Below are 13,621 nucleotides of genomic sequence, written 5' to 3'. Positions count from 1 at the left end.
TCGACCTTGTTAAATGGCCTAAAATAAAGATACTATCCAGCTCTATTGTTTATATCTTGTGTCGTCCAGCTTCGCGGGAGACAACATCCATACTATTTGGAAATAAAACCTATATGTTATGTCATGTCCCCCACATATATAATACTTTATCATCAACTTAAACATTTTTATTTTAAAGTATTTGATCCAGCCCCCAGTCTCAGCGGAACTGTCTATTGCCTTCTACAACGAATCACGGACCTATATTAGCGACGGACCGGAAGCAGCGTGTACTGAAGGATTTCTGCTACTGCATCATGTAAGTTTAATTAACTTACTGTATGTCCTTAGATATATATGATGATAAACAACAAGCATGCAAACATTTTGTAGGACAAGTGTATTTTTTATGGACGTTTATGTCTCGGCCCTATTATTATCTATCTATCCACTCGCATTGCAACTAATGTAGCGTGTTAGCTGGGCATGTCTGTAACATCAGTACGTTAGAGGTTACAATGCAACGTTAGCAAGCCATTTTCACATGGTTATATTGCGATACAATTGATCTTTATGGAGATAATGTAGTTGTGTCCATGTAACTTGCTGGCTGTTAGTCAGGATTAAAGCTCTAACTAATGCTCATATCCTCATCTTGAGATGAAGTCTACTCGATACTCTTTCTTACAGTCTGTCTACTTTACTGTCATAAAGTCCGCCCAGCAAACAAAGAGGATGTTGAGAAACGGAGCAGCACAGGTAAGTTTGCAACACAAATAGTCCAGCTGTTCCCCCTTAATTACTACTTTACTGTACTTTTGTGGCTGTGGCTTCTTGGCTGACTGTAGTGTGTCTTTATGCCTCTTCCCTGCAGGTTTTCAGACAGCTGGTCAGACACCAGTCTACAGACACCAGCCTGATCCTGGAGAGATGTGAGTATAGACCGTCGGGGCACTTTCTCAGGTTTCTCATCTATCGAACACAAACAGCCCAGACCAGCTGATGTCTGACCGCTCCTCTGTCTTCCCCCATTAGCGTTGATGTGTGTACTCCTCTTCCCCCCCACCCCCCCCCACCCCCCCACAGCGATAAACCGTGTTCAGCTGCTGGGCCGCGTGGGGCAGGATCCTGTCATGAGACAGGTGGAGGGACGGAACCCCGTTACCATCTTCTCCATGGCAACCAACGAGATGTGGCGCTCGGGGGACGTGGAGACGTCCCCCGCTGGAGATGTCAGCCAGAAGACGACGTGGCACCGTGTGTCAATCTTCAAGCCTGGTCTGAGGGATGTGGCCTACCAGTATGTCAAGAAAGGGTATGTTTTTCACTCTGTGTCACCCTGTATACTGTGGGTTGTCAACTTCTCAGGCTTAGTTTCTATTTCCCTGGGGACTAGGAGCGTGATGAGTGAAACTTTTTCTGTCTCATCTACTTATTTCTAGAAGTATCGTCCGTGTGTTTACTGCAAAGACAACTGGTCTTATAACATTCCGCGGGAAACATATCAGTGACACGTTCCTTGGTTCTGTGTGCCCCTGTTCTAGGTCGAGGGTTCTGGTGGAGGGGAAGTTGGATTACGGGGAGTACGTAGACAAGAACAACGTCAAACGCCAGGCTACCACCATCATCGCAGGTGAGAGAGGGGAACACGCACTCAGACACATTTCACATTCACATTTCACATTCACAGACATTTTATATTTTCATAACAATAAAACATGTCATTATTTTCCCTTCTACAGACAACATTGTATTTTTAAGCGACAACATTCGAGGGAGGGATCAATGAGGGAAGTGGCGATCTTCATCTAGGAGGAAGACTAAGGCTCTTTCTGTGTAGCTACTCTATTGTCTATATATTAACTGACTGTGGAAGAAGCTGTGTGACTGCTATCTAAATGGGACAGAACACAGTGTAACACCTCTCTAACACCTCTCTGTTGACTGTAGAGAATGATTTATCTGGACTATCTGTCCCATTATGACGTCCGTGAACGCACAGGCAGCGCCATTGAGGCCATCTCCATCTTGAAGTAGTCGATTTTCTTCTACTACTTCTTTGAGTTGGTAAACAAACTGAAATGGTTCATACTGCCACTTGGAATGTGTTGTTTGAACAGGTATAAAGCCAAGGTTGGTGAGTTACTGCCACCTGCAGTTATGGAATGTTCGCTCGCAAGTATAATTCATTGGCTGATGGAATTATGTGATCCTTCCTTAACCCATAGGAGGTACCACCCAGTTGACTACTTCAAAATGGTGAAAGTCCTCAATGGCACTGCCCATGCTAAACCATGCTTATGGTTACTAAAGTCCTCTCATTCTCTAAGCGCGCCAGAGTATACCTAAACATGGGGTCCCATGTATGTATTCTATCCCCCAAAATGTTTGTTACTACTGTATAATCTTAGTTTACGTCCATTTGCGCTACTCTTGTTGGAGCGAAAGGATCAGGCCTTCAAGGTGAGGCGTCAGTTGTTTTCCCAGAGAAGCCAAATAACAGAGGAGAGAAATAAATGGGTGATGTGTGACTGACTCTCATCAACATAATGCTGTACCCAAAACTAGGATTATGTGCCAGTTTCATATAGAATGTTATACCACCTGTTTTCTTCTCAACGTGTCTTTCTGTTCTATTTTTAAAGATAGATTGAAACTTGTAACTATTTGTTTAGTTTTGGTTTCATTCCACCGTAAACCGTTTTTTCCCCCTCCTTCCTGAAATCACCAGATTCCCACCTCAATTCTGTCTGGGGAAAGTTTGTACTAATGTTGTTTAATGTACTTGTATGTATCATGTTGGTAGAATATACATTTTTTTCAGTACTTTTGCCTCTTAATTTCAATATCCACACATTAGTGGAATATGTTTCTTAGCAGAATGTCGTCTTTGGCCTGTTCCTTGGCAGACCACTCGGGAGTTGCAGAAAAAGTTAAGTTATTGCAGCAGAAAGTTGGCTACTCAAGCACTTATTTTTTTAAAGCTTTAACTTGATTGGTTGATTTGCATTCCAGGGAGGCAGTGTTTAGAATTAAGAATTCTTGTCTTTATCTGATTTGTTACAAAACCGTACGTTAATGTGATTTAATTGGCTTATTCGCTTGTCAATCAAATACTCGGGCTCAAATGCTTTGGATTGGTCGCAGAACCCTGTCAGTCACAGACGGTCAGACTAGAATAGAATAGAAGGACTCGTTTGATTGGTATGACGCAGATGGACAGGAGTGTTTTTTTTTTTTTTCGCAGTGTGGAAGTTACAAATTCTCCATCAATTTCTGACCGAAACTTTTGCAAAGTTTTCATGTGAACAGTTTCTCCACGTACGTTGTAGATATTGCGCTAAATGTGTATCCATTGCATTGCATGTTGCCCTTTTATCTTGATACAACCTACGCAAATGGAATGCAAACATTATAGTGTTTTAGTCTAATTAGATGTCGCTAGTCTTGTCCCCGCCCCCACCCACATTCCTGCCTGTCTGGTCTGTTCTGGTGTGGGTAGCAAACTGCATCAAGGGAAAGGAGGAGGAAAAAGTCTATAGAACTCTGTGCAAAGAAAATAAACAAGACCCAACACGGGGCAATCTTCATCTAACTCTATTTTTCACCTTTAATATTGTCATTCGGGGATAACTGCTTCGTTGGCAGCACTGCTGCGTATATTACGGCGTTGTAGTTACCTCAACTGCATAACTACGTTTTTTTCACCGAAGTTGAAATAACTGCGTGGACGGAGTAAAAAAAATAACATTCTGCGGTTGATATCGCTGCAAAGTGTGTGAAGGAGTGTATTTGCTATCTGCGCTGCAAAGTATCATCATCAAGGGAACTGTCATCTAACGACACATTGGGAATCAGAGCGGTCGCATCGCCAAGGATGGAAATATTGGACAGTACTGAGTCCTTTTTACACTGGGATAGGAATCTCAGTGAGCTGTCAGAGCCTGGAGAAAACGAACATGTCTTATACAGCACAGTAAGTTATAGATAGGCAAATATAAACGCTACCAACCATTATTCCACTGCCACACTTGTCAATAGCACTTGTATTATTATTGATTGCCATACCAAGGTTCTCAAGGTTTCACTGGGGTGCTAATGAACATATGCCATCCAGTTTATTTTCTTTTGTTAGGAATTTCAATTGAGTCAGTGCTATTTTCAATGCAAACTATGATTAGCCCCTTTATTGACCTACCATGAGTGAGGTAGGTCGATGGGCTAATTGATAAGTTATTCGGTTTGCGGTGACAGAGTTAATGATGGGAACCAGACACTTACTGTACACTAGGCTGAGACTGTCTCTGCTGTCTATATTTGGTGTGACTGACTACATTTCCCGTTCTTCCAATGCCCTAGATTAGAGTACTAGCTGGAATCTTAAAACCATAGCGAATCCACACCATGCTGGTCTTGTTTCTGTGTATTGGACCAACCCTTCTGCCATCTACACCTTCCTAGTTCCAATGTTCTCTAACTCCAGAACACACATTGCACTAGAACATGCACCAGTGTTGTGCCCCCCGGCAAAGCCATTGTTCTGAACCCACAACAGGGAACTGTGTCCACAGACCTGCAGAACCGTACAGCCTGTGTGAGTCGTAAATCCCAGGCTATGTGAGAAGAAACTGTACAGCCTCTGTGTGAGGGAGTAGCAGGCTGTGTGGGTGTGAGTAGCAGGCTGTGTGTGGGGTGGGTATAATTTGTGGAACGTTCCAACAGGAATCTGTTCCAAAAACTTTGTAAAGTACAAGGTTGCCAACAAACAACGCATACAAAGTAGCATGATCAATTCACCTAGCTAACTGGCTGCCGAATAGGCATCAACTCACCCCGTAGTTTATTCTTAATGTTTGTCCATAGGTGTGTGTGCGGAGAAAAGGTTGATATTCTCAGATGGCAAGAGAATAGAGCAGTGTCTTTGTTCAAGACTCCCACGCCCCCCCCTCTCCATTCCTTGGGTTTGAAGCCCACACACACACACTCTCACTTTCTCTCCCAGGGGTTTGTTGACATGGCATATCTCACAACAATGCAAACTGTTCTCAGCTGCGGAGCAGAGCTCTCACCTCCCTTGTTACTGATTGGTGTGAACTCTGAGACCCCCGCCTGTATCTCCCGTCAGTGAGGATGGCACATCTCCCTGCGTGTCCCTCCCGCTGGGCACAGACCAACGTTTACTCAACATTAGCAAGACTGGACGTTGAGCATACGTCTGTGCTTTACATTGAAATACAATCATTTTATCCCATTCCATTTCTATTGATTTATTAACCTTTCATTGCTACCCATCCCGGATCTGGGTTTTCTGTCATTAAAAACCCTGACTAGCATAGCCTAGCCTAGCGCCAGAGGGTAATCATAAAATATAATTTCATGAAATCACAAGTGGAGTATTGCAAAACACAGCTTCGCCTTTCCTTAATCCATCTGTCGTCTCAGATTTTGAAATGATGCTTTACAGCGAAAGCAATACATGCATTCGTGTAAATGTATCGATCGCTCGACAAAACAATAAGAACAGCTAGCGTCAGGTAACTCGGTAACAACATCCAGCAAAGCAATCAAATGGATCGTTTACCTTAGTTGATTTTCGGTTGGTTTCACTCACGAGACTCCCAGTTAGACAGCAAATGTTCCTTTTGTTCCATAAAGATATGTTTCACATCCAAATAACTCCGTTTGTTTGTTGCGTCATGACCCAGGAATTCACAGGAAAAAGCGTTCGCGACAACGGCGAAAAAAATTCCAAATGATATCCATAATGTCCACATAAACATGCCAACCCTTGTTTCTGATCCAACTTCATTGTGTTTTTCACAAATCTATTCGATAATAAATCAACCGGCACAGTTGGCTTTTCACTAAGGCGAGAGAAACAATGGCTACCTTTTCAGATTTACGCATGATTCACCCGGAGAGCCCCCACCTGTCCACTTGCTCAATTTGCTCTTACAAGCTCATCCTTCAAAATAAAGGCCTGAAACTACGTCTAAAAGCTGTTGACACCTTAGGGAGGACATAGAAAAAGAGGTCTTATTGATGAGACTTCACATATGCTATAGGAAGGCTTTCAAAAACAGAGCTCTCAAAATTAGTGCCACTTCCTGCTTGAAATTTTCTCAGGTTTTCACCTGCAATAAAAGTTCTGTTTAACTCACAGACAAAATTCTTACAGTTTTGGAAACTTCAGAGTGTTTTCTATCCTAATCTGACTATTATATGCATATTCTAGTTTCGGGGGATGAGAAATAGGCAGTTTAAAATGGGTACGCATATTTTGCCATATGTTTCAATTGCGCCCCCTATCAAGAAGAAGTTTTAAGGCCGGAATTCAACCCAATCACGCCTCGTCTGCAACGCACCCTTTAAAGGCAACACTCCGCATTCGAGGAGGCTGCATAGTACAATGCTCTCTTCGCTACTCATGCATGTCTACATTTACTCTTGTTTCTTAACACGGTAACGCAACGAGTCTTTTAGAGGTGGGAGTCATAACCTCTCCGCTCCACAACAACATATCCACACCACTCGCGTTCCGTTCTTCGAAACCCCATCCGCTCTTCACAGATGACTGCTAGGAGATAGTCATTCTGAAGGACAGTCACACACTGTCAGATGTTATTTTAATTTGATGTTTTATATACCCAGGGCCGATCAGTCCTTAGAAAAACGACAGCACGATGCTAACACTTACAGTAGCAAAGGCAACTTACAGGAAAGACAGTTGGCTGACTTAGGCAGAAAAGCTTCATGTAGACTTGATGACAGACACTGATGTGGTTTTTGCTTACAGAAACTGTTATCTCTGCCCTAAATATTTACGAAGCGCTACAGTCCGGTTTTTCGCAAACATCTAGAATACGTCATTGTTCGTTGTAATGCACCTGTGGCCTGTTTTTGTCTTATTTGGCAAATCCCGCGGTTTAGCCCGTCTAATATCAGACAGCTGCAATATTGCTTTGTTTCTATCATACATTTTCCATACATGATTCATCTTCTCCTGTCTACGTACAGACGTCATTTATATTTTGCGTACAGCCTACCCACCGTTCTATATAAACTAATCATGTAGCAGTCTTGTATGACGATCAAAGGAGGAACTCTCTAGGATCTAGTCATAAATCTATGGGTTTATAATACTCGGTCATTATCGTGGTATTGTAAAAGCTGAAGGGAAGTTCCCGATTGACGTCCTCACGGTTCTTTCAAATACTGGAGGCTGAGACAGGAGGGGTCAGGAGACACTGTGGCCCCATCCGATGATACCCACGGACAGGGCCCAACAGGAAGGATATAACCCCACCCACTTTGCCAAAGCACAGCCCCCACACCACTAGAGGGATACCTTCAACCACCAACTTACCATCCTGAGACAAGGCCGAGTATAGCCCACAAAGATCTCCACCACAGCACAAACCAGACAGGAAGATCACGTCAGTAACTCAACCCACTTAAGTGACGCACCCCTCCTAGGGACGGCATGAAAGAGCACCAGTAAGCCAGTGACTCAGCCCCTGTAATAGGGTTAGAGGCAGAGAATCCCAGTGGAGAGAGGGGAACCGGCCAGGCAGAGACAGCAAGGGTGGTTCGTTGCTCCAGAGCCTTTCCTTTCACCTTCACACTCCTGGGCCAGACTACACTCAATCATATGACCTACTGAAGAGATAAGTCTTCAGTAAAGACTTGAAGGTTGAGACCGAGTCTGTGTCTCTCACATGGGTAGGCAGACTATTCCATAAAAATTGAGATCTATAGGAGAAAGCCCTGCCTCCAGCTGTTTGCTTAGAAATTCTAGGGACAATTAGGAGGCCTGCGTCTTGTGACCGTAGCGCACATGTAGGTATGTACGGCAGTACCAACTCGGAAAGATAGGTAGGAGCAAGCCCATGTAATGCTTTATAGGTTAACAGTAAAACCTTGAAATCAGCCCTTGCCTTAACAGGAAGCCAGTGTAGGGAAGCTAGCACTGGAGTAATATGATCAAATTTCTTGGTTCTAGTCAGGATTCTAGCAGCCGTATTTAGCACTAACTGAAGTTTATTTAGTGCTTTATCCGGGTAGCTGCAAAGTAGAGCATTGCAGTAGTCTAACCTAGAAGTAACAAAAGCATGGATAAATTTTTCTGCATAATTTTTGGACAGAACATTTCTGATTTTTGCAATGTTACGTAGATGGAAAAAAGCTGTCCTTGAAACAGTCTTGATATGTTCGTCAAAAGAGAGATCAGGGTCCAGAGTAACGCCGAGGTCCTTCAGTTTTATTTGAGACGACTTTACAACCATCAAGATTAATTGTCAGATTTAACAGAATATATCTTTGTTTCTTGGGACCTAGAACAAGCATCTCTGTTTTGTCCGAGTTTAAAAGTAGAAAGTTTTCAGCCATCCACTTCCTTATGTCTGAAACACAGGCTTCTAGCGAGGGCAATTTTGGGCCTTCACCATGTTTCATTGAAATGTACAGCTGTTTGTCATCCGCATAGCAGTGAAAGTTAACATTATGTTTTCGAATGACATCCCCAAGAGGTAAAATATATATAAGAGTGTGGCCATTGTGCAGACCGTAGGGATAGACCTCTAGTGAGAATGTTGTTTTATCGCCACACTCTTAGGAGAAAAAGGGTTCCAAAAGGATTCTTCAGTTGTCCCCATAGGAGAACCCTTTTTGGTTCCAGGTAGAACTCTCTGTGGAAAGGCTTCTACATAGAACCCAAAGGTTTCTACCTGGAACCAGAAGGCTTCTACTTGGAACCAAAAAGGGTTCTCATTTGGGGACCACCGAAGAACCCTTTTAGGTTCTAGATAGCACCTTTTTCCCCCTTAAGTGTATGGTGGAGACTGGAGACGCAGACCGTACTGTTAGAGCTACTGAAGAGAACAGAGAAAGGTGTCTTTTGTGAATGAGCCATATCACTACTGAGTCAGTGAGGTCATAGCAGTGATTAGTTAGGGAAAGCCCATTAACAGCTCTGCTACTTCAGCTCACCCTGCCTAGGCACTCGGATGACAGGAAGTCCCTGGTCTAAGAGTCCTAAATCTGAAGCCACCGGCCGCCCACAAGAGAACGTCTGTGTGCCCAAAACCAACATGTCTGCCACCCGCCAGCAATGCCTCTGTGTTTGTTCTGACCATATTTAGAAAGAGTAAGCGCTACAGGAGGGGTCTGGGAGTAGAGATAGGCCCGAATGGGCAGATTGTATTTCTCTATGTCTGAATAGTAACAATACTTTTATAGATATGTTTTGTGTAGTGTATTAACATGTGGACATATTCATAAACCATTATGTCTAGGAGTGTTCAGTGGAAAGGCTATGACTGGTTTAAACGGATCTGAGTTGATTGAAGTGAAGCCAAAGGCAGCAGGATCATCCTGACATGCCGGTTTGGTTATCCCACCCCAGGTTACTGAAACCTCCCCTGTGGTGTCATGCGAATATTCTCTCTGAGAAAGTTGATCGCCAGAGGACATAAAGTGCAATACGTCAATCAGCTCAGAGATGTATTAAGAGGGGGTAGATGGAGGGTACGGTTGGCAGTCTTATTTTAATAGAGCCCTCTTTCTCTCTCTCAGTACTGTATGTGCCGGTTGGACATGCCGATGAAGGACAGGGCACACACACACACACACACACACACACACACAAACACACACACACACACACACACACACACACACACACGCGCTCTGCTAGTCAAACAGAGAGCGGGCTCTCTCATGCTGTGTGTGTGGACAGAGTGATGCCTGTTCTCCACTGGGGCAGGGCAGCCTTATCCTGTGTGGCCCCTCATAACAGACCGACACCCCCACCTCCTCTTTCTCCCCGCCAGGCTGAAAGGGCCGTCTGTGTGATGTCTGCTGGGAGAGAGGGTCACAGTCTGGGACACACACACATGGCACACATGTGTGAACGCACGCGGACACATTCACGCTCTCAAGGCCACATTCACTCACTGCCCTAATCCGGTTCGATATCAGCTCCTTCGTTTCAGGAGAGGATCATTTCCATGGGAGAGGACGTGCACTGATTTGGTGCTGTTTTTGTGTGTGTGTGTGTGTGTGTGTGTGTGTGTGTGTGTGTGTGTGTGTGTGTGAAACATTCAAATGAATGGAGTGTGTTAAGTACCGTGCACTTTGCATAGATTAGACAGCCTGTCAAGCTTTTTCGATGACGATGATGATGTGCTTTGACGTGTGTGGTGTTTGTCCCTGTTCCAGCCCTAGCCCCTGTGCACGTGTTTATTTGTAGGTGTGTTTCTGTCATGCCACAGCTCTTTCTTCCCTCCCTCTGCATGTCACTGTCAGTTAGTCCTCCCAGGCATGTTAGGCGCTTTGTGTTCAGGAACAAATCATATTTCTGTACAGCAGATATTTAGATGTAGTATCATTTACAGTTGAAGTCGGAAGTTTACATACACCTTAGCCAAATACATTTAAACGCAGTTTTTCGCAATTCCTGACATTTAATCCTAGTAAAAATTCCCTGTCTTAGGTCAGTTAGGATCACCACTTTATTTTAAGTTAATGTGAAATGTCAGAATAATAGTAGAGATAATGATTTATTTCAGCTTATATTTCTTTTATCACATTCCAAGTGGGCCAGAAGTTTACATACACTCAATTAATATTTGGTAGCATTGCCTTTTAAATTCTTCAACTTCAGGTAGATGTTTCGGGTAGCCTTCCATAAGCTTCCCACAATAAGTTGGGTGAATTTTGGCCCATTCCTCCTGACAGAGCTGGTGTAACTGATTCAGGATTGTAGGTCCCCTTGCTTGCACACGCTTTTTCAGTTCTGCCCACAAATTTTCTATGGGTTTGAGGTCAGGGCTTTGTGATGGCTACTCCAATACCTTGACTTTGTTGTCCTTAAGCAATTTTGCCACAACTTTGAAAGTATGCTTGGGGTCATTGTCCATTTGGAAGATCCATTTGCGACCAAGCTTTAACTTCCTGACTGATGTCTTGAGAGGTTGCTTCAATATATCCACATATTTTTCCTGTCTCATGATGCCATCTATTTTGTGAAGTGTACCAGTCCCTCCTGCAGCAAAGCACCCCCACAACATGATGCTGCCACCCCCGTGCTTCACGGTTGGGATGGTGTTCTTCGGCTTGCAAGCCTCCCCATTTTTCCTCCAAACATAACAATGGTTATTATGGCCAAACAGTTCTATTTTTGTTTCATCAGACCAAAGGACATTTCTCCAAAAAGTACGATCTTTGTTCCCATGTGCAGTTGCAAACCGCTGTCTGGCTTTTTTATGGCGGTTTTTCGAGCAGTGGCTTCTTTCTTGCTGAGTTGCTTTTCAGGTTATGTCAATATAGGACTCACAGTTTTACTGTGGAAATATATACTTTTGTACCTGTTTCCTCCAGCATCTTCCTTTGATATTGTTCTGGGATTGATTTGCACTTTTCGCACCAAAGTACGTTCATCTCTAGGAGACAATGCGTCTCCTTCCTGAGCGGTATGACGGCTGCGTGGTCCCATGGTGTTTATACTTGCATACTATTGTTTGTACAGATGAACATGGTACCTTCAGGTATTTGGAAATGGCTCCCTAGGATGAACCAGACTTGTGGAGGTCTACAATATTTTTTCTGAGGTCTTGGCTGATTTCTTTTGATTATCCCATGATGTCAAGCAAAGAGGCACAGAGTTTGAAGGTAGGCCTTGAAATACATCCACAGGTACACCTCCAATTGACTAAAATTATGTCAAGCCTATCAGAAGCTTCTAAAGCCATGACATAATTTTGACAGAGAATTGTAAGTGAAATAATCTGTCTGTAAACAATTGTTGGAAAAATTACTTGTGTCACGCACAAAGTAGATGTCTTAATCAACTTGCCAAATCTATAGTTTGTTAATAAGAAATATGTGGAGTGGTTGAAAAGCAAGTTTTAATGACCCCAACCTAAGTGTATGTAAACTTCCGACTTCAACTGTATGTCACGTTGCTATCCTGTTTTATACAACAGGTGGTTCTAATCCTGAATGCTGATTTGGTTAAAACCGCATTCCAGCCAGTGTCTATTCCACAAGTTACCGCCAGCTAAATCCATGACGTTAAAATGCCTATTTACTCTGTTCCATCTGACTGCGCAATCTGTCTCATCAGCCCAGCCAGGCAATTTGTAAACTTGATCTCTACTATAAAAAGCAACTAGACATTATCTCACATTTCTTTCATTCTAACATTTAGCTTTCAACAGCAGAGATTTGTATAAACCTGTCTGTCTCTCTGATATTTTCAACATTGTTTCAGTATTCATATTCGTTCTCCAGATGTCCCATAGTAATGTCCCACGGTGTAGTAATGTCCCACGTGGAGGTATGAGACAGACAGGCAGGCAGCTTATCTCAGCCAGTCGAAATCACGAATCAGCATCATTTTTATGGATATACACACACACACACACACACACACACACACACACACACACACACACACACACACACACACACACCAAGAACTATCAATAGAAAACAGGTCAAACGAAACGAACTGCTGCTAGTTTGGTTTGCTGTCTTTCCACTTTCAGTTTGAAGTGATTGTGTTAGCTGTGTGGTTGGTTAGCTCCTCTGAACAAGTGTCCTGACGAGAGAGCTCTTTTTCTATGCCAGCCATTAGCTCATTGTTATGGTCGTATCCAAATAAATGTCACTAGAAAACAGCTTAAACAAACGCAAATGCAGCTACTTTGCTGTTATTCTGGCGGCGCTGTTTGACGTGACGGTAAGGTAGCCGTAGTTGGCTAGCTTGCAAGCAAGGGATACTAACGTTGCCTGCCTGTATGGCAATGGAACATTTAGAATGAACGGCTCGGTCGTGTCCATAGATACAGAACAAAAAGACTGAACGACTGGGTCGTGTCTCTGGCAACCGAACCGATGGAACGTACAACCAGCCGGCTTGGGTAGCAACCTTTTAGATTTGTGTCAGGACTATATCTCGTGGAAGTATGAATAAATTAATCCAAATAATGTTTATAATGAAAATATGTCAATCATTATTTGAATATGTTTGTAACCCGTTGTATAAAAGCGATAATGCCCTCGATGCCAGTGCATGGAGGATGTATTGGCACGGTTTGCTGGCCCGAGACGTGCAAATGTATCTTCCACACCGGCTTCCTCGGCATTATCACTTAAATATGCTCCAGGGTGAGGTGCTGTACTGGATATTCTGGTTCTTCAGACAACAGGAAATTTGCAATACTCAACACAATAACAATCACATTAGAAAGATGACCCCCTCATTTTTCAGGGGGTTTCTCCTTCCTGGCTACTGTGTTGTGTTGGGTGCCTCTTCCTCAAACTTCATTAATCCTTATTGAAGAGAAACCATCCTTGGTACTGGAAGGTACCTGTACCGTACTCAACTTCCTGTCACGTAACCAAGGCAACGGCTGCTCTTTAACCATGGCTGCTTTGGAAATGGCACCTTTTTGCTTTTATAGTGCACTACTTTTGACCAGAGTTTCTCCAACCCCTCCACTGTGAAGTCTTCCTCCACTCCATTTGGCTTTTCTTCTGTTCTGAAGCCAGACATTCATAGTTACTGTAAGGTTGTAATTAGTGTGTGTGAGAGGGGTCATTACTCCTAACCCTCAGCAGGTAGCTTAGCTTCCACACT

General features: G+C 43.4%; 2 protein-coding genes across 3 annotated transcripts in view; both read left to right on the top strand.

Moving 5' to 3' along the window:
• Positions 1–223: 223 nt before the first annotated feature.
• On the top strand, positions 224–2,805 carry LOC129865361 (single-stranded DNA-binding protein, mitochondrial-like). 2 transcript variants are annotated; one of them, XM_055938098.1, is made up of 6 exons: positions 224–298; positions 670–738; positions 854–911; positions 1,066–1,294; positions 1,524–1,612; positions 1,722–2,805. In XM_055938098.1, the coding sequence occupies exons 2-6, from the start codon at positions 715–717 to the stop codon at positions 1,766–1,768; spliced, it is 447 nt and encodes a 148-aa protein (XP_055794073.1). In that variant the 5' UTR covers positions 224–298; positions 670–714; the 3' UTR covers positions 1,769–2,805. The 2 variants fall into 2 exon arrangements, with proteins under 2 accessions (XP_055794073.1, XP_055794074.1); XM_055938099.1 differs by having other exon boundaries at positions 251–298; positions 694–738.
• Positions 2,806–2,901: 96 nt separating this feature from the next.
• Positions 2,902–13,621, top strand: part of LOC129865360 (cyclic AMP-responsive element-binding protein 3-like protein 2) — a 35,132-nt gene continuing 24,412 nt past the window's right edge. Inside the window, exon 1 of the mRNA XM_055938096.1 lies at positions 2,902–3,955. Within this exon, the coding sequence (XP_055794071.1) occupies positions 3,857–3,955 (99 nt within the window). The 5' untranslated portion in view covers positions 2,902–3,856. The remainder of the gene's footprint in view (positions 3,956–13,621) is intronic.

Source organism: Salvelinus fontinalis, chromosome 11 (genome assembly GCF_029448725.1).
Source record: "Salvelinus fontinalis isolate EN_2023a chromosome 11, ASM2944872v1, whole genome shotgun sequence".
Taxonomy (NCBI): domain Eukaryota; kingdom Metazoa; phylum Chordata; class Actinopteri; order Salmoniformes; family Salmonidae; genus Salvelinus; species Salvelinus fontinalis.
The sequence above is the reverse complement of the archived record's forward strand: the minus strand, read 5'-3'. Positions and strand labels throughout refer to the sequence as shown.